Raw genomic sequence first — 27,896 nt, 5'->3', positions numbered from 1 at the left:
TGAAAATGATAAGATTGTCATTTAATTAGTCTTAAAATACTGGACTTACTTGAGAATGCAGCACATCATCAGACAGTGCATTACAGCAAACAAGATTCTGAATAGTCTCAACGTAACACAAAGCAGAAAAATCTATACACTAAAATGATCTCAATGTGATAGACATTTTAAAAAGTTGCAATAATTATTAAAAAGCTTTCAATAAAAAGTTTAAACACATTTAAGTGTCAAAAGAATATTTTGTACATTTTGGAAAAATATAACATTTACTTTACATAACTGAAACATAAGTTATATTCTTTGTAAGCCTCTGTTACTCATACATCCTCTCATACATTTCCTTTTAATATATCCTCTTCTCTGGATTGTAAATCTAATGCAAAAGTATCACTGTTTTGAAGAAAAGCTTGTTTCTGCATTAGTTTTCTGAAAAGTCCATTTGGATTTGCAAGTAGGTCCTCATGTTTTCCACATTCGAGAATTTTACCCTGACCAAGGACGGCAACAAAATCAGCATTCTGAATAGTAGACAGACGATGAGCAATAATTAGGACTGTCCTCCCCTCCATCAACCGGTCCAGAGCTTCTTGCACTAGATATTCATTTTCAGCATCCAAAGCACTAATAAGAAATAGGAAGCAAGGAGGGGAGAGAGGAGGATATTTGTTATTTTAAGACAGGTTAGTTTTGCATGCATTAGGCTTATTTTGCTACAGTTGCAAACCCTTGGTAATGCTGGTGAAGATGAACCAATGGAACTGCAGGAAAGCTTTGTGAATATGCTTAGAGCACACATTCAGGTTATAGGCATTGCATATTTTCATATGCAAACTTATCCATGGAGAAATAACACTAAATTAATTCAGTGGAAAAAAAAAAGTTACACTGCAGTATAATCATCTTTGGTTTACAGTAAGATCTTCGTTTAAACTAAAGATACAAAAAAGCTTTAAGTAGATGTTTCAAAATGAAGTTATGTATTAGAAATTTAACTCCATAAAAAATTACAACACAGTGTATCAGCTATCGTTTGCATAAACAGCTTTTATCACAGGTTTCCTAACCACTTCATACATTCTAGAAAGCACATTCTTTTTGTAGGTAGAGAAAAATAAGGGGCTAGATTATTTGTACGAGGGTATGCAGAGAAAGAAAGAAGAGAGAACACCTCCCAGATCAGATAATTTCTAAGGTTGTATTTATTTTCTTTCTTACCTTGTTGCTTCATCTAACAGTAGAATTTTAGGATTCTGAAAAAGAAAGTAAAATTGGTTATAATAAAAATTAGACAAGATCTGAATATTTGTATCAATAGAGAACAGGATTCATACAGCTTAAAACTCCAAGTAAGTGTAAATACTTCATCAGAAGAACTGAGTTTTGTTCAAAGCGTTACTTTTAAGAAGTATAAATGCTACAAGGACAGAAAAGAAACAACACACTTCCATCTTTAGATTTTCCAAACTGAAGTAACAGAACACCATTATTTTACCTGGTAACTATGTGAAAGACACGAAGTAAAGGCAGAAGATGATTTTTAATGCATACTTGGCAGCACTGTTATCAAAAGTTCAACTTCCTATTTATTGCTCTTATGTGGATTTTTCACAGAGGCTCAGCTACCCTCTGCTTGCTGTCAGTTTGCTATATATAAACTGTCTAGTAGCAAAAAATAAAAAGAAAACAAATACCCACAAGCAGTATTTCACCCACAGACAAAATATGTAGTACTTAAGAACTAGCATTTAAGAACGCTTCCCAATTAAATTTAATAACAACAACAACAAAAAATCATCAGCACTCCAAACCCTAAGAAGCCTCTTCTGAATTATGTAACCCAGCCTTCCTTGATTAAGTTGACAGTAAAAGCTTTAAACTTTATCTGCAACAGAAGGGACTCCATTGCACCTCTCCCTGCCACATATATCAACTACTCATTCATTTTTTACAATTTTTTTTCCCCCCCCAAATAAAGCCTCTACTCCTCATGTACTTGACATGAAATGCAATCAGCTTTTCAGTCTTCATGGTAAAAGAGAACTGGTATAACGAAAAAACCCCAGTAATCTAGCAGAACTGGGCATGCTAGGATGCTATAGAGACCCATCCAGCTTAATGTGCACATAAACTTGGTTCAGCAAGGTTCAAAATTTCCAGCTGAGCACCGGCACTAAACTGCCTTCCTGTGAGGCCCCATGGCTGTCCCTGAACCCAAATGCCCTGTTCCTTCTGGTCCTCAGAGGCCTCCTCAAATTTCTGCAGCACAAAGCCCTAAAGCTAGACCCTTGCCAGCCCTTAGAAAAAAAACATTAAAAAAAGACACAACATTGTACTGGAAATAGCATCTTGTCCCAAATCAAAACCAGCTCCCCTCAAAGCCAAGACAGAGCACCTCTATGCTAGTAAACTGCAACCCAGAAAAATCAACCCATAAATGACAGAGATCTAAATACAGGGAGAGAAGTGTCATGTATGACTTCACCAACACCATATTCTTAAAGTAATCTTTCGTCCTTGATGCAATCTTATGAAAGTGAGCCAGTATACAATGATTTACCATCAGTCTTGGGAAGAACTATAGAAAAACATGACCGAAAGATAGGAATAAGCACTTAAATACATAAATTGTGTTTAGTTAAAACACTCAGCTCTTTCAAACTTCCCCATTAATGTAAAATATATAATTTTCTTTTTAAAAATATTTTTCCACCGTTTCCATTGAAATACTTCCTTCTTTTTAACCCATCCGGCCTCCCCACAAAGTAGTTAAATAGCTCTCTGGGCACTGGCTCACCTTGAGCAGAGCTCGAGCAATTGCAATTCGTTGCTTCTGTCCACCTGGAGGAAAAAGCTCAGTAAATTCAAATAGGAATGAGCTGGGCTGAGCAGAATTAGGCACATGTACTTAAAGTGGAGGGAAATGGAGATGAAGGAAGGATTTTTTTTTAATACTTTTGGCAGGCTATGACTTGGAGAAAAAACTGGTAACAAAAAATAATATAACTTTTACTTCACTCTATAGCAGCAAGATGTTTGAAAGAAGCAGTATAAAAATGTACCTGAAAGCAGAATGCCTTTTTCTCCAACTACAGTGTCAAACCCTTTTGGAAAATCTCTGATGAAACCAGCAGCATTAGCTATTTCAGCAACTTTCTGAATCTCCTCTGCAGTCACAGTAGAAGGATCCTCTGCACCATAGGCAATATTTTCAGCAATAGAACAGGAGAACAGAATTGGTTCCTGATAAATTCAAAGACATAACTAATATGGTAGATCTGTAATTACATGCATGCATTGTCTGTATCTCAAATAACATAAATCCCACTTAAAAGACCCAGCATAACTTTCTATTATATCCATCCAAAAGAACACGTAAGCTAGAGTTAACTGAATTAAAACCAAACAAATAAAAACACCTCTGCTAACGCTAAAATGGCCAGTGAAAACCAATTAAAAATTAATTTGCTTTTTTAACTGACATAACATAACCCTCAATTCCTACTATTTGAGGAAGAGTTCAAAAAGAGCTATTCATCCACACATCAGAAAACTTCCCTTTGTGCTTTACTACATATAACTATTTGCAACAAGGATGATTCTTCTCTTAACCTCTACACAGATTTCATGGCATTTGGTGCATTTTATTTATATTAAGGCTTAGAGAAGAGGACTGGAAGATAGAAAAAGTAATGTAACATGGGAAAATGTCTGAAACAAGCTAAGTCTGCTCTTTTATAAAATAAAGAAGAGACATGCTATAGTATGAATACCAGTATGAATCTTCTACTGTTAATTCAAATGGAATACATACATTCAAAAAGAAAAATGCTAATGTGCCCACAGGAAAATCATTTTTGTACAAAAGCCTTTGGTGGCATTATTACATAAAATAGATATTTGAAATGCAATATATACCCAGTTATTCTTATGCTTTTAACCAGAACATTAACCTAACACTTAATTGCTCTGTGAAGCATCTGGGGAGACAAGGGAAGGAACACGCGTATTTTAATTGGTCAGTTTAAGAGATCATTGAATATCTCTCTGTAATTCCAGAGTCTGGGGCTTGCTAGCGAGTGGGCACTACAAGAGTAAGTGCCAGCAGTGCTGTATTTTCTTGCTTTCCTAATAGAACTGTGTTTCCTAGAAACAACACAGAACACAGGTCAGTTTTCAAATGGTTGTGTAAAATATGATTGTGTAACTTCCATTAATACAAAATGTGATTTATGTTACTTTCTTCACCAAATCATAGCAAACATGAAAATGATCATACCTGTACAATTTGCAGCAATGTGCTTTCCAGTCTCCCCATGCACACTTTTCTTCTAAGCTAACACTTTGAATTTCTATGATTATGTAAAAATGGACTACAGAATAATGGGACTAGCTCTGAATACTTATTTTTAGAACAGAGCATACACAACAGCAGTTATGGTGAGATGGAGAGATTTCACTGAGAAGACAGATTATGTTGTTTTAGAAAGAAGAAACATGAGGCACAGCTAGTTGATCACACAAAGTTCTTCATTCACTCAGATTTATTTTTTTTCCTTACCTGACTTACTGTTCCAATCTTTGTCCTGAACCACAGTGGATTTAACTGACGGATATCGAAGCCATCAACAGTGATAGTACCTTAAATTAAGAAACAGTGAAGTCAAGTGTGTACTGGCAAGTACTGAAAAGAGCTGGAAAGAAAAGCTGAGAACAGAGACATGTGGGTGGATGAGAAATGCGAAGTTATGCAGGTGCCACAACAAGGTAACTATGTGTCCCAGAGGGAAGCAGGGTCCATCAGTGGAACAGTCACATCAGGACCTCAAGCACAGGAACCCCAGCTCTTCATCAGGTGCATCTGAGATGCAAAGCATCAATTGTCCTGAATGAGACCAACATGCAAAACGTACCTGAGATAGGATCATACAGCCTCAGCAGAAGGGATACAATAGTTGATTTCCCCGTACCGCTTGGGCCAACCAGAGCCATAACAGAGCCAGCTGGAATGGAAAGGCTAAAATCTTTGAAAATTGATGTTTCTGGACGTGTTGGATATGCAAACTCAACATCCTTGAACTCCAGAGCACCTCTGAATGTATCTTTGCTTAATATGATTCCCTCTGTATGACAAAAATACAGAAAACAAACTCAGGTCAGCACTCCTAAAACTTGCTTTACAGACACCCAATAGAAATATTTATCTCCACATTAAATCTAGGGATGGCTACAAGCCACAATTCAGGACCACAAGGGTTATATTTCAGCCATGACTGAATCAGTGTGGTGCACCACTCCTTCCTGAATGCAATTTCAGGTTGCTCACCAGTAGTGAACCTGCAGGCTACCTGCAGCAAGAGGGAGAATTTGCTTATATCTAACAACTAAAAATCTTCACTTCTGGTAGAATTATCTGAATTTTTTAATATATTATAAACGATTTAAGCCTTGTCAATTAGGAGCAATTAAATAAAACGGCATTGTTGAAGGCCAAAGTCCTGTTGCCACAGAACAGATGCAAAAAGATAAACATTGCAAATCACTTACTGCCCTTTCACTGAGCCACAAAAGTCCCCTGAAACACCCTCATCTGCAAACAAGAACAGTTCCTTCTCCACCACCCGTTAACTGGGTGGCTTTTAAGCAGAGGCTGTCACCAGAATAAAGCTGCTGCTACATTTGTTATATTAATGGCCATTCTTTAGATTTTTACATGGAAAGTATATTTAATAAATTCAAGATGACAGTGTATTCAGAGACCAATCAGAGGCATAACTCTTAGGCAACAGTTCACTGAAACTAGCATCTCAGTTTGTGAAATACCACAACAAACCATGATGAATGAATGACTGGCAAAGATAAATAAAACCAACCTCTTTCTGAAGTGCAGCATTTTATTTAAACAGTTATCTTAAAAGCCTATCAGCACTAGAAAAAGCTCATAAACAGGTAAAACAAAGCAACACAATTTCTTCAAGCCCCATTAAATCCCAGCTAAAAGTAGCCACACAAAGCAAACTAAGTGGACAGTGGTGCTGCATTCCCGAAGGGTGGTCTCACTGATGAAGATCCTGTCAGTTTCCTGAAAACTGGCAGCACCAGAGCAACACTCAAGTAGTGCTTGTTCATGCTACAGACATGTGATTCAAACCTCTTAATTCTTTTCAGATGCAGCACACAAGTAAGCCCAGCTAGCCACAACACATGGTAATGTGCCCATGTTTGTTTAAACAAGTAATTGTGGATCAGAAACACAGACACCCACCAGTAGCACTCAAGGTTTCACTAGTCCAGCTGGTTCTAGACCAAATAATTTATTTTCCTTTTCTTTTTCCCAGATTCCCCCCTTTTCTCAGGCTTTCAGTTCAACAGTGGTAGCATAGAAATGGCAAAGGCAAGAGCACACAATTTCAGATTCCTTCTTTGACTTTAATTCAGGGACATACACATTGTAACTTGTTTGTTAGGTAAAACCACAATGGCCTGCATACCTCCCTTTGAGAAAATAAATGTATTTACTGAATCCTGTGCTAGCAGCATCATCCTTACTAGTATCAAAGTAACAAGTAATCGCTTATCTTTATTCTCAGTTCCAGTTCTTACACAGTCTATTCCACGCCCTGAAACACTGAAATCTACTGCAATACAGGAAGTCTGGGACCACAAGTCCTTCCTCTATATATTACTGTAAAAATATCTTAAAGCTATATACAGGATTGTGCTTGTTTCTTCTTGGGATTCTAGATACAGGAAAAAAAAAAAAAAAGACATTATAATCTGTTCTTGAGATATTTGTTGTCACCAGCAATAGCTAGATGTCCATAAAAAAAATCCTAAGCAGCAAAGTGGGTAGATGTTTCAGGTGAGTTTGGACAGTAGAGAAACAGTCTCTCAGTTTTATTGTCTGATGAGCCAGAAATCAACTATAATTAGTTTTTGGAGACAAAAGTTTATATCCTTTCCTATGTATTTAGCTTATACAGAAAGGAAACTTAAAAGAAGCTTTCTGTAAGATGTCTGAAACTTTGTCTGATTTCTGTTCAGTCTATGAAATAAAGATTGTAGTCCAGATGTCACTACTGGTGTAATTAAACAATTCAATACCTTCAGTGGGAAAGACAATTTCTACCCCAATATTACTGCTTACTCTGTGCTTGGGCCACTGTAATGATGAAGACCACAGAAATAATCCCAACTGAAAAAAAATCACATCCAAATGATGATGAAATCAACAGTTGTACTGAGCCTCTGAAGGTCACACAAACTGCAGCGCGGCACTGGGCATGGCAGGCAGTTCAAGCCAGATGCGCTGCCGCAGACAAGAGTGTGTGCATTAGCCAGTTAGTGGTTACCTTCTGGACAAATAGCTGCTATTCCAAGTCTGCCTCCATCCCTTGGAGACAATATTGTTACTTTTCACTATGTAAAGTCTATGCACACTGAAAAGCATCCTACAGACAGGCCTGCAGCTGTGAAGAGAAATGAGACAGAGGCCAGACTATGACTTGGTGTCCATCAGATTAAGAACTCGAGGAATTCCAGTGCAGGGAGACAAAAGCAGAACAGAAATTTGTAGAACAGCATTTCAAAAGAAAACCTCTGTATCAACCAACTCAAAAGATAAAACTCTATTCCATAAAGCCAGAGCTCACTCAAAAAATCTGTTAGGTCTGTTGGATGTTCCTTTCTGACTCCTTCTTTTACACCAGCGCTGTCCTGGTTTTGTTAAAAAATTTTACAGCTTTTAACTTCTGATTAAAGAAATTTGCATTATCTGTTTCATAGTTAGGAAAACTCAGAAGAATTACGACTGTATCTAGTTTCTTTTGAAAGAATGTAAGTTGGTATTACCTCAAGTATTACACAGCTCTTCTGAAATACTGGTGACCAATAAGATAAAAATCAACCAATGAACAATAACAAACTAAGGACCCACCATTAAATGGCAGTTGGGGCTTCCTTTCAATAAGTTCCCATAGACGTCCACCAGCACCTAGTCCTTTCATTAGTTCGGAATAAAAGGAACTTAGACCTAAACAAAAAGCAGAAGAGTATTATGCATCCATAAGGAATGGAAGACACATGAAACGTTACATTTGCATTGTACTTTTCATTACCAGCATTGAAGCATTAGACTTGTAGGGAAACTTACTCCAACACACTATATAAATTGATATAAATCCTGTGTAGTCTCACTTCAGAGCTACCAATAACCCTTATTGACTATGCTTATTTATATCTGTAAAACAAATCATTCTGAAGAAAAAAAATAATCAGAAAAGTTAATACACTTAAGCTTGTGTATACTCAAAAGCAAAGCAACTCTTTTAAATTTATCTGTCAGGAAGAACAGTATCCAACTTTAGAGAAATAGCCTTGCATACGATCAGCTATATTTACAAAATCATTCTGTAGAACGGAGCACCCTGAATGCCCTTCTTTGTCCAGACAGGGTTATACTACCGTGGGAGAGCCTGGCTGTGTCAGCCACAGCAGAGGGAGGGCACAAAACCTAAGGCTGAACTGATGCTTGAGAAGCCATGTGGAGAACGGATAATGTAGTAAAGAAGTATGTCTCCCTACTCAGCATGCTTCAACCATTACTGGGGAAAGCAAAAGTTAAGGACAAAGCCTACATATAGTACTGGATCCCAGCTCTTAGCAGCTGTGTCAGTCACCTCGGAGCTGGTTTGGCTGAAAGGCTTTCCAGCTGAGATAAACATAGAAACCAGCCTAGAGCCAAAAATGGCCTAAGACATAAATACAAAATCTCTTACCTCTTCATTTGTGTGTCTTTCAAAATAGAGGAACCAAATTCAAATCTCTGAATTCTACTTTCACCTTGAAATGCATACAGTTTTAAGAGTAATTTCAGGAAGGCAGAAAACCCAAGGTACATTAAAATAGGTTTACTGGTTTATTTTTGCAGAGCAACAAGTGCAGCACAAGGTCATGAGTCTCTCAGTGTAGACAGGGCACTTCATCATACTGCTGCTGAGGACTCTCTGAAAGCTGCAGCACGAGGCACTAGCCACAGTGAGAAGCCTTCTGCTTGGAAAAAAAGAGCCAAAGCATCTACATCCTCAACCAGGGCACAGGGGAGAAGGCACAAGCATCGGAGAGCGCCTTGAAACTGAGACACGAAGGTTCGCAAATTCACAACCACTCATAAAAAAGCATTTTATAATACGGACAGCAAACACTACTTAGAAAATGTTTTTAATTTTTATAACCTGTCTTTAGCATTTGGTGGAAAACGCAACGAACTGTTACAACAGAAAGGGGCAAAGTCCCAAATTACGCAGTGAACTTCATAGTTCATTGCATTAATTCCTATGTGTATGGATTATGACACACACCAAGCAAATAGACTTTGCACTCTGCAGATTTATATGCCTTGCAGACATCAAGGCAGGCAGGCCTCTAGTGGCAAGACACCTCTCCTTCAGAGTCCCCATGAGAATGAGCTCGCTGCAGAACTATAATCTACAATAATGTTAAGTAGAATATTGAAAAAAATGTTTTTAACACAAATAAAAGTTAATTAAATGATAATTTATCCGTGTTTCTAGCCTCATTTTTCATTTATTTAACATTAATTTGTCCCATGTTTTCACAGTGCCAGGTCTGTTAACCAAACTCGAATGATTTAAACAGAGAAGAAAGGGTATGTTAGCCAGAATGGCTGCCACTGGAATGCTGATATCCAAAAAAGCAGGTTTTGTGAATTTTGCCCTCAGGCAGATCTTTATGCTTCCCATGGTATCAGGCTTAGTCTTACCAGAGTACAGATGAGCTGCACTGCCCTGCCTGTCTATCAGAAGTAACAGACTCATTTTAAAGAACCAACGCTTCCATCAGTTGTCAAACTTCAAAGTAGCTTATCTTCATTTTTGCCTGTAGGCAGTATTGAAGACTGTTCTGTCAAAAAGATGAACGGTTTGTTTCTGGGCCAGTAGATTATAGAGTCTGAGCTTCGAGGAGGAGTCAGTCAGTAAGGAAAAACAAAAGGTTAGCACCAGTGTGTGATGTTCTGCTGGCACTGTGTTTACTCTTCCAGCTTAAGACACTCTGCACTGACTTACAGCTAAATTCTACATGTCTTTCTAAATAGAGTATATTTAGCACAGACCCACACATTTTGTAAGAAATATAATACCAGTATTATTTATTTACACAATACAGCAAGTATCTTAATTTAGACCCAAGGAAAATTAAAGCAATATGTATCTGTCATGTACACACATCAAAAAAATAACCTCTGTATCCCCTTTGGAAAAATGGAAGGCCTTATTAAGATTACATCATAAATTATTGTTTTCATTAACTCTTCAGAAAAAAATTATGTATGATTTCTTGGGAAGATCATTTGGAAGAGACTTTTTAAGAAAGCCAGATATTTTAAGAGCTTCTTCCCTCCCACCCCCATACTGACTGTAATGCTTTGAAGTGAAGAAAATCTAATTTCTCATTCCATACCTCCAATGCTTATTCCAACCCAGAAAGCATACATCAGGAAAGATGAGAGTTCACCGACTGTCATGTAGGCACTGCCCATTAGTAATCCTCCTTTGTATAAGACTGAGAGAACAATTAAGTTTCCAGAAAGGCCAGTCTAAGGAAAAAAAGAAGTCAGATTTTATCAAAAACATCTTGAATTTCATCCTCTAAAATGTTGTTTCAGAATTTTCCTTCTGATAAAAGAATTCCCATACTATGGGTAACTGGATTTTTATAGGACTGAGTTAAATTTGAACAAAACCAATTCTAAAGCAAAGCAAGCTGACAGACAGATGTCCAGTGACATTGTGCTGTGCTATCCAACAAACATTCAAAAAGCAAGCAACACTTTTTTGTTGTTCGTTTGGGTTTGTTTTTCTTCCCCACAAGGTTAAAAGGAACACCAAACATTATTCTCAGCCATCATTACAGGAGAAGAGTTGACAGTCTGCAGTTTCATTGCAGTTAGATTAAGCAAACTCACTGCAAACTGTTATGGAAAAATGCACATCCACCCTCCCCACTCCCAGCTTCATTACAGTTGATGCTCATCTCATCAGGAGCCCAAACCTGTAAAACACTAATGGTGGGAGAAGGTTTCCACTAGTTTCGTTCCCTGAATAGGAGGTATGGGCTCAGATAAATAGTACCAAGCTACGGGGTGCAAGACAGAAATAGAGGCTTAAACTGGTTTTATTATACCACTGTATCCTGAGGTGCAGTTTCACAGTAATTTAGACTGATTTAAGTTCAGTCTTCCCACAGTTTTATGTAGATTCAGTTTACACTCAATTTATTTGCAGATTTAAAAGTATCCTCATGAATTTTAAAATAATTGACACTCGGCATAACATCGTCGCTTTACTTTCATCAAAAATACTTACTGCTCCAAAGAAGCCTGCCCGAGCTAATGCCTCTTTTTTAGCCAGCTGTAGCACATAATCAACTTTATTTGTGTACTTCTCCATTTCAGCCACTTCTTGCCCAAAAGCTCGAACTGTTCTTATGTTTCCAATACGCTCTTCAGCTAACTACATTAAAGTAAAGAACAGAACAAATACATATTGACACACAATTTGGAATGTTCATATTAAAGAACATTTGAAAGTTAAATGAATATCACTACACTAATCTCCAAATACATTCCTTTGGATACCAGTGGAAAAAATTCTCATGCCCTTCTCTCCCGACCCATCCTCCCTTTTTTTTTTTTTAAATTCTATTCAGTTAAAAGTAAACTGCATGCCCAGGCATTTTAAAAAGAACTTCAAGATTGCCTTAAGTGCTAGCAGAGATAGAAAAATATAAAAGTAGGGTTAAAAAAAACCCTTAATTTGATGTGAACAACACACAGAAGAAAATGACTATTCTCAATAACTTGCAATTGCAACGTGGGGAGGGGAAACATAAAGAATATTTTATTCTACACTAAATCATGCAAGAAAGCCTGTAGTTATTTCCTGAAACAACTCCACTCATTTGATTAAAGCAACACCAGAAATTAATTGAGCTCAACTACTCATGTCTCATTTCAGCTCAGTATTTTAACTTCTAAAGAGCAAAGTATTGATTCTAAAATGATCTCAATTGTAACCAATTAGACTGAGTTGTTAATAGATACTGTGATGGTCTTACAAAAAACAAGGCCCTCTTTTGTGAGTAAAAATAGGATATAAAAATATAATTATCCTTTTTCCAGCCCTCATTCAACCTGAAAATTTGAATGAAACACCGAATGGCTTGTTCATGTGAAGTCCCACACCATTTACAAAGGCATGAGCTTCCCTTCACCATAGGATGAGGAAGATGAACAGAAGAGAGCTAATCTTCCTTCTGCACAGACAATTTGCAGAAGTCCTACAAAGGACATCCCAAGTTTAAAACAGCTGACAACTGTGGCTATTTTAACTAGATCTTTCCTAATAACATTTCTATGCTTTTTAATAATGTTTCCCCACCCTCAGCTTCTGAGGAAAAGGTCACCATCACTACTATTCTCCAATTGCACTTTGCAATATTTCAGTGCAGTCAGTGAGCACAATGAGGGCCCCACTACAACAGCCTCTTTAGAAACAACAGCTTCCCCTGCTTTTCTCCCAAATATCTGGGTATGTGCTGAGATGCTCAGGAAAGTTTAAAAAATGTCAAGCCTCATAAACATTAAAGAGTTGACAACAAGGTCAGATATCAAGGATTCATTCCAGAGAAGGACTCTCTAGCAAAATTGTCTTAAAAGATGGACCCATCTAGGATGCTTCTGATGACTTCAAACTCATAACCATAGAAAAGTGGGTTTTTTAAGCCCAAGTATCAAATTACACAGAACTTCATAGGCTGATTTTTTTTCTTAATGTTCTCACAAAGCTAAAGCCTAACCACCTTATCCTTTCCTCCACTTCCAAATTCCTAAGGTACCTCCAGGTTTTATTGTTATGGACAACGAAACCATGGTTGGTTTTGAGATCTATGAATTAGTGTTACTGACATTTACCTTTCACACTATTCAGGCGCAAAACTACAGGCTCAGCATGGCTTAGGACAATGAACAGCACAATTATCTTCAAAAGATCTGGAACTTCAGAGACATTAATCTAAATCCAATAGAGCAACTTTGAAGTTACTTAGAAAGCATCTGTCAAAAGATTACCTGTGTTGCTTCTGCAAGAGAATCTTGGGTCATTTTAGTAAGTTTTCGCAAGTATCTTCCATAAATCACAGCCACAACAGCCAAGGGTGGCACAACACTCAGAACAAATGCAGCAAGGCTAGGAGACACAAAAAACTAGAAGAAAAAGGTATGTGTCGGGGGTTAGTGTTCAGATTAAAAATAACCACTGGAATACTGAAGAGCAACTTTCCTCACTAGAATTTTCTAAAACTGGTAGGATTGTAATTTAGTGCTGCCATGCTGTCTTTTATAGAATCATGGAATGTCCTGAGTTGGAAGGGACCCACAAGGATCATCGAGTCCAACTCCAGTCCCTTGCATATTAGAACCCCACAGTTCACACCGTGTGTCTGAGGGCATTGTCCAGTCTCTTCTTGAATGATGAATGAATACATGAATTTATCATGTTTTATTTCTTCCAGGCAAAATATCCATTTCTCCACAGTATTTGGGATGTATCCCATGGTTAGAACAAAGGACTATAAGCAAAGTGGCCTGAATTTTATTTCTCACCAATTCACTGTGTAGTCTTAGCCAAGTATCTTAACCTGCCAGTAAACAGGCCTACCAGGAAATCTCTTGGGGATGCTGAAAAGATGTAAGGTATTATAATTTCTAAAGCTCTCTCACAACTTTTAAATAGATAGCGTAATACAGAAAGTTTGAGAAGAGAAATATCATACATGGCTTCTGGGTAATCGGGGAACAGACGAAGTCACCAGTGCTCCCTAAACCCACAAATGCTTGTTACCTGGAAAAATGGATGTAATTTACTATTGCAAAACCTTATCACTTGTAACAATCATCATCACAGCCCCTAATTAGGTTATTTTCATAAGATTTATTGAAACTAGATCTAATGTGCTTTAATTTCATCTTACTTTCTGTATTGAAAACAAAACCCTCCGGAAAAATTCAAAATCAACTTGACAGTCTTTGTAATTATTTGATAATAATCTCTTCTTTCTGGGCAACCTTTTAACACTGTATCATGGCACCATTTTTGAGCAGAATGCCTTATATAAAGTTATTTAATTTAATCTATGGTAACATAAAGCCTTAGACTCTCTTTGCTTACATCAATAGAGAAAGCCATAACTCTTACCACTGATAACGTATTAAAGCTTTAAAGCTTCATAGTGGAAACTTCATAACAGTTTCTAATCACATCAGTATTGGAAGCTTATTTTTATGAGAAGACTTTTTGCTGTTTTTAACTCCAGGTAGACAGCAGAAATTATCACACCTTCAACAAAGATAATTGCAACCAACGTATCTTTCCTCAGATAAGCATAATGAAATTAATGCCACCAAAAAAACCAAAGCCAACCAAAAAACCAAAATCAACCAACCAAACAAAAAAATCAAAGGAAGGCAGATTTTTATGCAATCCAACTGACCACGAAGGAATACTAACTGGTGCACTGCACTGAGGCCTTCATTAACACACTTCCTACCTAAATATATTCTTTACTGATAGACTAAAGCAGAAAGACTAACGCTTTTTGTACAAGTCCTCAGCAGTAATTTGATATTCAGTGCTGCCTTTGCTCACTTAGGCCTGAACCAGAATCAACCAACTTCAATGACTTTTACATCAGGCCCTTCACGCCCTATTTTACCTACAACCACGGGAACATTATCACTGGTTTTAATATCTTCAGTGAGAACAGAGTAAAGCTATTTGTTTCCTATATTTTGCTTGATAAATTTAGGCAGCAACAGCAGCTCGTTTCAAATCTCCTTTCTCCGTATTTTGGCATTATGGGTAAACATCAAGTGGCTACAGGCACATCATCTGTTGCAATGCAGTACATAAAAGTTATTGCAGGTAACCAGTGAAATATACTTGTATCCAAGAACACACAACAGTGTCTGGACTGAATCACATTCACACTTCACCTAACAGAACTGAAACAAACTTGAAACTACATGAAAGGACAAGCAGGGAAGCAAGCACCTTACCATCATTCCGACCCCCACAGACGCTTGTGCTCCTGCCCTGAGCCCATCTGAGAGGTTTTCAGTCACGGAACGGCCCAAGAGGGCTGTATCTGAAGATAAGCGGTTTATCAGCTCTCCTGTTCTGGTCTTGTCAAAGAAAGCAGTTTCTTGCTTCAGAACAGAGGAGAACATGGTTGTTCTCAAACGTTTCACAATTCTTTGTCCTGTCAGAAACAGAAGCTTGACTAAACATGGCACGTAAGACTTCATGCAGAAACACACAGGATTATGCAGCACTGAACAAATAACATTACAGAGTTTTAATTTACCAGAAGAGAGTGAGCTTTAAGATGTCATGTAACAGTAAGTAAAAGTGAACAATTATTCTGGCATACTTACCTTTGCACTATTAGCTTACCTTTGATCTGGTAAAAAAAGCTACTGATTCCAAGAGTATCTCTCAACCAGTGCCAATAATTTCTTTCAGATCATTAGATATCCTAACTCTGTGAAAAAAAATGACTCTCTGTACCACATTTTTCCTTCTGTTCTCACCTGCAGTCTGCATGAGGTAGACACGAGTAGCATTAGCAGCAGCACCACATAAAAAGATTCCACTCAGCAAGGCACACAGGCTGGTCAGGCTGTCAGTGAAGTCTTCACCAGGATTTGTATAAATAATGTCAATAACTTTCCCCAGAAAGAAAGGGGCTGACATGGTAATGACACTGGAAACTGTCAGAAAACCAACAGCAGCTGCAATCAACAAGGAAAAGGAAAGGGAAATTTTTCTGAATTTGGAAGATCATTAATAGTACATATGTAATAATTTTCCACTTGAAATTTCTATTAAGCTTGATAGGGCCAGTATTAAATAATCAGCATTCCACTAGGAACAGTTCTAAATGGGATATTTCAAGTGTCTGTACAAATTAACTTAGGCAAGGCACATTTTAAGACCCTGAAAGCCTCTGTATACAGGCACAGTCCTGGAATCACTTATCTTGTCTAACCTTCCACACCACCATCCAACAAAGTTAACTTTTCACAAATGTTATCCTTAGAAAGCATTAACCATTACCAAATTTTCCATATCTCACATACAATCCTCCAACTCTCGTTTGGTTTGGGTTTTATTATTCATGCTTGTTACCATATTAAAGCTTCCAATTGTCTATTTCTGAGATAGCAATGGACTGAAGTAAAGATCTGATCTGAGAACTCTAAACCACACAGTTTTACTGGAGGGAGGGAACCATTTGATTTACTCTTGACTGGCTAAATTTATATACATTTGTTTTGGTTAGCTCTTTACTATTGTTGATATAAAATAAGAATAGCATAACTTTGAATTAGTACATTTGCTGATGAGCAGAGCTCCTGAATTGCAGTTGCAAGATCACCAATGGAACAACCTGTGTAACAGTTTGAAGCTGTATCAGAGAGTAAGAAAATCACACTGGACCAAGACTCGGCCTTTTGAACTTCAATCTGCAAAGAAATTTCTTGAGCCAAGAACACAGCTTGATTCTGAAATGGCAAGCCAAACTTGGAAGGCTGAGAGCTAGAAAAAAACCTGTCTGAACTGAAAACTGAACAAACCTGATATGAAAACCACTGAACCACAACAAACAATGCCATTTATACCGTGTAATTTTCCAGCAGCCAATCCCACATCTAGAGCAACCATCCGTAGGATTGCTACAAACCACTAGCAGATAATGTCTTTAAAGGCAAAAAGACAATGTACTGAAAATCCTCAAGTTGCCTGAGTTTTAGTTCCATTCTACTGAGCTTCTTGTGTTACTTCCATGATGAAGACAGCGGAGAGCCTCCCAGCAGTGCACTGCTGTCAGTATTTCTAACATCTGTGTCAGATGGTTTGGTGCCTCTTACCACCTCCACACACACACGGAAAGCTTTGTTTGAGTTGTAACTTGAAATGTAAATACAGCTGTGCATTTATGATGCAGAATTCAAGGTACAAATAAATACATACCAGCCATTGCCTAAAGCAAACACTTCTGTCCACCTTCACCTGCAATGCCCCAGAGCAGTCTCAGGAGAGCTCCACACTCTGCCCAAACACGCTTTATCCCTTTATTCTTGCCATTGCATCCAGCCTGCAGCCCGCAGTTCTTATTCATGATCTGTTTGTGATCTTCCCCTTGCATTACACTCAGGCCAGCAAGCACGTGAAAGATCACAGAATGACAGAATGGTTTGGGTTGGAGGGGACCTTAAAGATCATCTAGTTCCAAGGCCCCTGCCATGGGCAGGGACACCTTCCACTAAATGAAGGATGTGGATCTTTAACTTGAAGCTATAGAAACTATAAGAAGCCAGAGTAGAAAGGGAAAGACTTCCTGCTGCAAGCTTATGTGATCCACGCCATGCACACATCTCATAAGCATATTATTTACCAGCTAAAACTTCATAAGAAAGAGTGACCCTACTAACAGGCTGGCTGCATTGGTGTGAAGCAGCAAAATCCAACAGAAGCCAGGTCACCTCCTGTCTGGAAAAGCTGGTCTGTGATGCAGGTAGAGATGATGGGAAGTGTTGCTTGTAAGCACAGTGCTGCATGGCAGCTCAATCTCCACTAGTCCAGACAATTTCTCAGTTATGGCTGGAACAAGACATATGAATTAACTGAAGGAAGAGGACTGTATGGCTAAAAATCCCTTATGTGTCTGTCTCATGGTACAACCTTCCTGGCTTGGATTTACCTTCAGCTCTTCTTCATTCAAACTAGTGTGGGTTTCACTGTAACTAACTTCCAACAGTCTTAACTGAGCTAAAAGCAAATACTAGTACATAAAACAAACTGAAGACTACTAAACTACTTAAACATTACTGAAAGTATCAATAATACGTCAGAACAATGCAGTATCAAAGATGAAAGCTTATATAATCCAGATGTCTTTTTTCATTTTTCCCTTAAGCAATATACCTGTCTTTATTAATTTAACCAAAAACCACATGCAAAATAAGATTCCCTAACTGAAGCTCTCACTTTGATTACACCAGCAGAACAACTAGAAAACAGGACAGAAGCCAACATGTTGCTCTTTTTGTTGCTGTTGTTTTAAACTACTGACTAATTGAAGAAACAGGAATCAGCAAACACTCACTCTATCTCCTCATTCCAAGAAGAGCTGTCACTGTGATAACTGGCTAAAGGGAGGAGTGCGAGGTGTTCAGCAACCAGATAGGAAGACCCTTCAGTGACACTGAAGGTTGTTACTGACAGAAAAAAAGGTCAGAGTAAACAGTACAGTATTAGTTTCACATAGGTTACTCTGTTACCCAGAAAATTATGTCAAACAAAAGAGCATATTTTGGAAGCTTTATTTTTTAGAGTAAATCTTTTTTGTAGGCTGTGAAATGAAAACAAAGCAAATATAAGGCAGATCAATGGAACTTATCAAACCAGGGCTATGACAACGTGGTAACAGCAGCAAAGACAAAGCAAGCCGGCTCCAGCAGCAGCTGCACAGTCCTCTAATATTAAGATCAACTTGCTCTTTTTCAAGGCTACTATGAGCTTGCTTCATGACAGAAGATCTGCAGCTTCATTTCATAGATGTATTTGGGGGCAAGGAATTGATCACCAACTGATAAACCAGGATGTTTACAGGCAACAACTAGACAGAGCTATCAGAAACCTCCCTTCAGAACGTGGACTCTGAAGAGTAATAACCCCATTTTCCACATACACAAACACCACCAAGAGAGTGAAAGGCTCTAATTTTGCTGGTTCTTACAAGAGCATCCTTCTCACCCAGTACAGTATGTGGAAATGTACAAAGCCAAAAAATGGCTTGCGAGCCTGCCAGGGAAAAGACTATTTTAAACACAAATACAGAAAGATTTGACCTCAAATGAATTAAGATCATTCAAGCCCATCAGGGATGAAGAACAGAAAAATAAGGTAATGATGATGTTTGGCAGTGCACAGTAACACAGCAACAAGACCCAATAGCTGGTTTTCACTATTCAGTAAAATTATGAATTCTACCTCCCTGAATATTTTAAGTATTCTACTGGTTTCATTTGGCAGATCAGAAAGCAAGCTTTGGATTTGTGACAAGCACCCTTCTACCAGTAACTGAAAATGTCTGTCCTTTACCAGTTATCTGCGCAGTTTTATTCTAATATACAGTGGCTTTTTTAGCTTAACATTGGATTTCCACAAGGGCATCAGGAATGATGAAGTCAGTCTACTACGTTCTATCATGTGCGTGCACAGGGATCGGGCTCTGCCATTGTTCTTTTATGAGAGAAAGATCCACTGATAAGTTTTATATTTATTAGTTAGGCAAAGTCCATTTCCGTTTAGAGAACCCTTGCCCACAAGGAATTTGTTTTGGATTAATATAGGGAGGTTGAAGGACTGGTATCAACCCTGCAAAGAGTCAGTTTTGAAAATATTTATTTCAAGATAGATCTTTTTCCAAAGCACACTGTAAGCAGTTAAGGATGTTCTGTACAATTCTAGGGTAGGTATGACTGGTGTGGTTTTCTTTCTGAGTGAAAGTAAATTCATACATGTTATCTGGACTGCACCTATTACCATGCAAGAAGAACTTTTTGGAATTGTCCTCCTTACATTATTAAGAACAACTGCACTGCTGTGCTCAGAAAAAAATACAGTTCGTGTCTTGACAGCACAGTTGGATACTGTATTCCTGGTGCATTTTGGAAAGCTGCTAGTTTCTTGAATGGAGTTGTCTTAATTTGCGTGTATCATCAGTTACTGAGTCTTGCAAGTTACTATTTCCAGTGATGATCAGTTTTTAGAAAATGTTTATAGGAGTATTCTATAAATGGTTGATGTGGTATTTGAATTTGTGGTTTTTCTTCTTTTGTTATTTTTTTGAGCACAAAAGAGCAGTTCAGGTTTTCAAACGACAAAGACTGATTGCTTTGGTGCAATAACAATAGAGTTGCACAACTTACTGAAAGTATTTTCAAGACAGCTGACAAAAGAGCTGGCATGCTGTGGGTCATCTTACTGACCAGAATTATACAACAGTTTGGAGAAATTATCAGTTGCAGAAAATTGCTGTGGCACAGCATTAAACAAGAGACAGATGGTACATTTCAGATAATATCTCATGAACAAGACCAGTGTCCAGGGTTTGGAGGGCACAGCAAGATACCAACACAGGAGCAAGCCCCAGAATATTGGCTGGTGGCATCTTTCATGCTCAGTACATCTAGACGATGCAATTTCCATAAGAAGTCTATCACCTTGAGGAAAGCCTGTTCTTTTAGTCTTTGGGTGTTCAGGATTGACAGAAACCACCCTCGGTAGCTCCTCAACAAGACTCCTATGATCAAACAGGACAGACCTGCCAGGAATCCTTTGCTATGAAGGAAACAAAATCTCAAGGAGCCTTTGCAGAGTAGGGCTATAGAGGGTTTGTCGAAGGAGCTTTCAGAGAAGATAGCTAACAGAAGTGCCCTTCCAGGCAGAGCAGAACACAGGGATTTGGGGAATCCCAAGAAAGGGAAAAGCAAATAAGCCTCTCACTTTGCACAGGAGAAGAAGAGAAGGCACACAGCCTGACAGGAGCCCTACGCAGAGCTGTGTGAAACCTCCGCCTGGGAGCAAAGAGGGAATGCTATCTCTAGTTTATAATTTGTTATTCAATACAAACAGTACCACAAGCTAGTCTTTTTAAGACATCCAAAGAATAGCTTATCACAAACAGGCCAGTTCAAGAATCCATTGATTTTTTTTTCTTTTTTCACTTTTTTTTTTTTTTTTTTTTCCTCCATTTGGAGAGCTCATCATCCACACACAAAATGTAAAAGCAATTCAGGGTGGAGGGAAGGGGAATGCTATCATTTTTTTTTTTTTTTCTAAAAGCTTACTATCCCATCAAAACTCACAATAAAATTACAGCTCATATAGCCAGGCTAGAATCCTCTGAATATTTTCAACAGTTTTCCTGGACTATTTCAGGACAAGGCACCAGTCTGTAGTTCAGATACAGCAGAAGTAAAGAGCTCACTCAGAAAAGCAGGAAAACAATAGTAAATTCTGTATTTTATCACAACATGTTAAAATAGCATAAACCATTAATTACACACTCTGGGAGTTCAGTTGGAGATACTTAAACCACAATTCCTTTCAAATCCAAAATATTTTAAAATTTCTATTGTGTTTTCTCATGATATCGATTGTCCTCAGCCGTAAAAATCAGCCAAGTTTCTAATCATCAAATGTTGTAAAGTAATAAATTAATTCTACATCTTCAGGAGAGAGCACAGCTTCTTTTTCACCATGTGTTTAAAACTGAAGCATTTAATTTGTTCATATTTATCTTGTGTAGAAGAGTCTTTATGTCAGACCAATCTTGCGATTATTTCTTCTATCTTCACAATTTACACAAATAGCGAAGCAAAAACATTCTGCAGAGAAAACAAGCTGTAAGCACCCAACCAATCACAGTGGTCAGCAGCTACTGTTTCTGTGTTGTCTTATCCAAGTAGCTTCATTAACAGTCCACCACCAATTTAAAATAAGGAACCGTCACCAATTAGCCACAGGAAAGCAAACTTTTTGTGATGAAGCTACAAGGCTGCTTGGACCTTTTGTGAGTTTCATTCCAAAATCGGAAGAAAAACTAAGTGGGGAAACAAAAAAAAACATGTAAGCCTATTTGATTTCTACAAAAGGCACACTGCACATGAGAAAAAAATCAGTACATTATCCCTATCTGTATCATATATACAGGAATTACGATTTCAAATTCACAAGAGTTTCAGGAAATTTAAGTTAAGTGTGGTTGTTGAGTTGTTTTGAGATGAGTAGATCCACTTTACAGTAACAAAAAAACAGTGGCCATATACATGGACTTGAGAGGTGAACTCAAATTTTGGCCAGGAATTTCCCAGCTAGAGGGTGACAGCACACAAGATTGACAAGACCAGGGTTCAATCCGGCTTCCAAAGAGAAGGGTATTCTAGTGCCTGTGAGCCCTCCCTCTGCTCCCATTAGCATCCTTATCACTATGCACGCTACAGAATTAATTTGCCTTACTGTCAAGGGTGGAATGGGTGTATGGAAAATGATTTTTCAGAGATACCACATGGCTGACTTTCCATTAATTTTTAAATGGAGGCGGGAAAAGCATGTCCTTAACACTGTGTGGATTGCCTGCTGATGTTCAAAGACATGTCACAAAGTTTGGCAGAGCAAAGGTTTCAAAATTAAACCATTTAAATGTTACTACAAACTAAATACATATTATCTGTCCAATTTAATTTCCTAAAATAACTGAAATTTTCAAAGATACTTCTACTCAAGCACTTAACATAAAAAATGTCAGGCTGTACAAGTATAAGTAATCAAAAGCATGACTTACTAGTAGCAATGCAGCTGATGTGTTCCACATTTCTGTCTGTATCTTGCACAAAATATTCAAATTGCATACTACCCCAATCAAATTAATTATGAAAATAGTTTCTGAACTACATTACAAAGAATACACCTAAAAAAAAAAATCAAGTAGTCTTACTTAAGTACAACATTTTCATTTTATTTTAATTGCCTTTCTTTAAGAATTGTTTTCATAGGCATTTATTCTTCATTGGAAACTACAAAACATGAATGAGAAATATCAGATTGCTGTAGATGTACGGGAAAGTACATCTCTGGTGTAACTTTAAAGTACAGGAAAATCACATTATGAGCAAGGCAGTGGTCTGCCAATTTCATGGTAAATTTTAACCTATAGGAAGATAGTCATTACAAATTACATCCAAAATCTAAAATAAAACTTGTGAAATAACATCTCTTGCACATGTCTAGAGAAGACCTGTGTACAAAACAAACCTTCTTTCTTTGGCTCAGCGGGCAGGAAGTGTTACATAGGGAAAAGGCACTCATTGCTGTTGGATTAAAAATTTCAGAGTTCCTTGTGCTTACTTTACAATTCAATACAACTATTGTTTTCTTTGAGTGTGGTTTGGATAAAGTGCAACAGAGAGATTCTCACAGGGACAAACAAGGAGGCAGGAGGAAATAAGAGGCATCATTTTGAAAAGGCATTTTTGTGGCCTCGCACACACAGCAAGATTTAATAATCTAAACAATGGCCCTGTCCTCTTCCCTGGGAACTGAATTTAACTGAAGATAGGTTTACCTGAACTGTCTGCACAGGGTCAGCCAAAGAACTCCTAAAATTACTTTTCTCCTTTGTTAAACCTGGGAGGTTTTCTAGAATTTGCAAATTTACAAACTCCTAATGGCACTGCAGAAAACTGTGGCCACTAACAGAATTCCCATCATAGTATTTAGTCATCTTTTTACCACTGTTAATATGAACAGCAAAATTTAACAAAGATGTCCTGTTTAAAATGTTTTCAAAGCTCTACCCAACTCTACAAGTAACTGGAGAGGAAACATGGAACATATTACGCTGATATATATTTTTCTTTTTCTGGCAGAAAGATATTTGGTACATCTATTTTTATGCCCAAGAGCCTGTGAAGGGTCAGACTCTCCTTCAGCAAGGAGAGCATCGCAAGAGATGCTATGTGCCAGCATGCTGGGACTCTTGGCCAGAGCTCATCGCTTCTTCCTTGGCCAGCAGATGGTGAAGAGGCCCTGTGTAAAATAAGGTGCAATAGTCTCTTTTGGTGACAGTCACACCCGGAGCAGGTCACCTTCACCTCTGTATCTCCATCTCCTCAGTTGACACCATCTCCCCACCACACCAAGACAGGTGATCAAAGTCTTGCTCAGCTTCCTCACAAATCACTCTCTGCTCCCCAGACCTTCACTGGCATCACTACAACTACTTCACCATCTGTGACTGCGAATGTCAACATGCAACTGCAACGAGCAGAATATCACGACCTGTGCCACGTGAGATCACAGAAAAGGTGTGTATCACTCCACAGCAGTAATGCTATACACCTGTACTACCAACTATACCTTATATAAAATGCCAAAGATCTGGAAGAGCCAAACTTTCTTGCAAAACAAAACTGCACCTGTGAAGCCTCTGAAGAGATCCCACATCATTTGCTTACCATTTATACAGACTTGAAGAGGAAATTAAATTATTTACCCTAGGTTCATTGTCTCACACAGTGAAACCATCAGCCTTCCTCTTTCTTTGAATGCAGGAAAAACAGACACAGAGTTTTTAGGACTAGTTTCTCAGTACAAATATGGAACAGGCACAAAATGCAACATATTTTAACATCTTAGATACAACTGGCAGATGTGATTTCCCTACAACCACTTAAAAGGCATTTTATCCATTATTTGGTATTCCTACACTCCATAATGATGAAAAATATCTTCTTTGTTAGCTTTTCCATCCTCCCAATTAATTACAATTTAAGAACGAAAGTTTTCCCTTAAGTAGAGTCAACAAGAAAGAAAAATTTTACATAAAGTTACTCCTCTCCTAAAACCAAGACCAATAGGAAGTTGAAAAGCAGTTATTATGTTTGCACATTTTTTCCATCCTCAGTATGTGATATTATCAAGTTGTTGTGTTGTGGGTTTTTTAAAAACTTTAATTCAGGCCATTTTGTTATCTCAAAAGACAAACTTCCATGTGTCTGATTTTTAGTAACTGTGGCAGTCTATTTACTTAAATAAACCACCAGCAGACTGCACGGATTAAGGATACTGAGCCCTATTTTAAAACACAATTGCAAACAAGTATACCCTGCCCTGCCTGCGATAAACAAGCTGGCAACAAGTGCCCAGTAAAGGAAACCAAATTAACTTCTCAGTTAGTTAGGGGCCTTTAGCTCTTAAAAGCCATCCTTAAAATAACTGATTCATTTGTTTCCATTTCAGTGGGAAAATCAAAGGACTTCACTGTAAAATCAGCAGGTAATCTATCTGATCATCTACTCACTTCTTCAATAAAATATGAATAGACTGAACACTAGATACTGGCAAAGGTTTTTTTTTTTTTTACTTTTTAGCCCACAAGCCAGTGAAGAAAAATAAGCCTGAGCAAGACTGAAGCCTTACTGAACATTACACCTTTTCCTCTGTCCATCCAACCCTATCTGATCAATTTTCTTCTGCTTTTATTCTGCACACCCAAGACAGTGGTATTAGCTGCTTGAAACATGTATTCACAGCATTAAAATACTTCTAATTTCTTATAAAAATTAATTTGGATCCAAAATACTTGGGCTATGTAATGCCAACATGTAACAAAGCTCTATTAACTATTCACTGTGAATAAAATCCTGTACAAAGTATTTAATCTTTCTCAAAACACCTCTTTATTTAAGTCTACCTACCTCACCTCTTTTGAACACTGTTTACCCATTCCATGAACACTACCCAAGTTTTTACAAAAGCCTACAGGCCTCACACTGCCATGATTAATATGGGTGCTGTCCACCAATAAAGGGGGGGTTAAAAAAAAACAACAAAACACAACAAACCACATAATAATAATACATTGTTTTCTTACTGACAACTACTATCCTATTATCCCAGTGAGATGTAATGCCAAGAAAAAAAGTTTCTACTCTTTGTAGATTATATCACTCTGTTAAGGGCGCAATTTATACAACCACTGTGTTTGCTTCACCATATAAACTAAAAATAAATAAATATTTTTCAAAACAACTTAAAAACTTCTAGACAAGCAATTCTTGGGAGGTAGAACTCCAGTTTATCTAATGCATTAAAAAACTAAAACAAACACAACCCCCCAAAAAAACAAAACACACACAAAAAACCCCACCACAAACAAACAAAAAGAACACACACACACACACAAAAATCAAACTACTTAGGATTCATCTTTTTACTTCTTTCCGTATAGTCTCAGGCCGGAGTTTACCGCAGGCTGCTTGTGAAGCAGCACTGAATATGCAGAGAGGCATTAACCAACAACACGACCGGCAAAACTGGGAGTTCTGTAACTTACAAAACTTTTGCCTTCCCTTCGAAAGAACAATAAATGAAGAGGTGTCAAGGGGGCGGGAGGGGGAAAGCACGATTTTAGCTTTCCACACCTATCAAATGCTCGCTCAAAGATTTCACGCTGTTCTCTCATTCTACCAGACGCGCGGGTTGGGGAAGCACATTGCACCTTCTCCTTCACCCGACCTGGAGCCGCTCCAGGCGGCGCCCCCGCCCCGCGGGCAGGCGGCACGGCAAGACCCCCGACTGGGCTGCGCACCCGGCCCACCGAGCACCTCGGCCCCGGGAGACCCGCCGGGCGGGGCGAGGGGAGCCCCTGGCGGCCGTGGCGCCCCGCCGCCCCCTCCCCGCTCGGACAAAGCCCCGGGGCGGCCCCCGGTACCTGTCAGTCTCCAGCGCTCGGGGTGCGCCAGGGCCAGCAGCCTCCGAGCCTGGGAGCGCGGCGGGGCGCCCGCAGGCCCCCGCGGCGGCAGCGGCGGCTCCGCGCCCGCAGCGGCGCTCAGGGAGCGCGGGGCGCTGCTCGCCGCCGCTGGCGGGAGGAGGAGGCGGTGGCAGGACGGCGCGCCCGGCGGCAGCAGCAGCGGCGGCGGCGGCGGCGGCGGAGGGGGCGGCCCGCACCTGCCGGCCGGGCGCGGCGGGGTGCGGAGGCCGGCGGCCCCAGCGCCGGCCCGAGCCCAGGGGGGCGGCGCCGCCCGCCGCAGCAGCGGCAGCAGCCAGGGCAGGCGCGGCGCGTAGCCCGCCATGCGGCCGGCGCGGCGGAGCCGAGGCGGCGGCGCTGCTGCTGCTGCTTCTGTAGCCGGTCCCCGCCGCGCGGGTCTGCGGCAGGAGGAGGCGCCTCCGAGCCGCCGCCGCCCATGGGCCGGCAGCCGGGGACCCGCGATGGCCCGGGCCCGAGCCGGACTGCGGCGCGCTGATAAGGCTGCGGTTGTCGGCCTCCTCCCGGCCACCGGGCCGCGCCTCGGCCCCCTGCCAGCGCCCTCTGCCGCCGCCCGGCCCGGGCAGGGGATGGGGTCAGGGACCGGGCCCACAGAAATGGCGCCCGAGTCTGCTTTGCCTGGTGACCGCAGGGTCCCAGCTGGGAGCGGGCTGGGGGCTGGGGCGCCTGACCCCGGGGGAGCGGAGGGAGGGCTTTCCCCTACTTCGGGAGGGTGTTTGTTCCCTTCCCCTGTTCCTCCTTTCCAGGGTGGTGTAGGTCATGCCAGAGGAGGCCTTGGTGGCCTGTGACCACATCCTGCCTCTGCCCCTGGGTTTGGACTTGGGTGTGGACAAGGGAACATCAGCCAGAGCAGAGCTGCCTGTCAGAGACACCCATCCCCGACCTTGTGCCCAGGCTGGTGGTGATAGGATCCATATCAACAAGCCCTAGGTCCTCATGCTCAGGCTGGAGGCTGCAGAATCCACATGAACAGCCCTTCATCGTTGCTGTTTTCTCCACATATCACTGCTCAGAGTACGAGCCATTTCCCAAAGAATCTGCCGCTCTTAGTCCCAGGTTAAGAAAAGGGAGCTGAGTCAGCGGGGCTGCAGCTCTCCTGAGGCTGTGTGCGCCGTGGGAGCCAGAGCAGGGAACGGACCCTTGTCCGGTTCTCCCCAACCAGGAGCCCAGGATAGGGACACCAACAGTAATAAAATTTGAGTTGAGCTTCTTTGTGAGCTAGTAAAGCCAGCTCATGAGATCTGGTTTGCAAGAGCAGTTTGAACAACCAGGCTCTAAAGTCTGCAGGTTAATAAAATTGTATTAAAAGATCAGGAGAAAATGTGAATACGGCGGTTTGCTGCCACAAATGATACAGTCAAATTGCCAGTATTTAGGGAAATTGAGAGGTTAGCACTCCCAGGGCGCAGTGCTGAGGGACAGAG

General features: G+C 39.8%; 1 protein-coding gene across 1 annotated transcript; it reads right to left on the bottom strand.

Moving 5' to 3' along the window:
• ABCB10 (ATP binding cassette subfamily B member 10) lies at positions 1–26,779 on the bottom strand (the record flags this gene model as incomplete). Its single annotated transcript, XM_080341118.1, has 13 exons — positions 1–621; positions 1,216–1,250; positions 2,795–2,838; positions 3,060–3,240; positions 4,559–4,638; positions 4,911–5,120; positions 7,934–8,029; positions 10,477–10,612; positions 11,382–11,528; positions 13,145–13,279; positions 15,131–15,333; positions 15,665–15,865; positions 26,419–26,779. The coding sequence occupies 13 exons, from the start codon at positions 26,777–26,779 to the stop codon at positions 330–332; spliced, it is 2,121 nt and encodes a 706-aa protein (XP_080197244.1). The 3' UTR covers positions 1–329.
• Between the last annotated feature and the right edge of the window lie 1,117 nt (positions 26,780–27,896).

Source organism: Nesoenas mayeri (assembly GCF_963082525.1).
Source record: "Nesoenas mayeri genome assembly, chromosome: 3".
Lineage (NCBI taxonomy): Eukaryota > Metazoa > Chordata > Aves > Columbiformes > Columbidae > Nesoenas > Nesoenas mayeri.
This window is presented reverse-complemented; position numbering and strand designations above follow the sequence as displayed.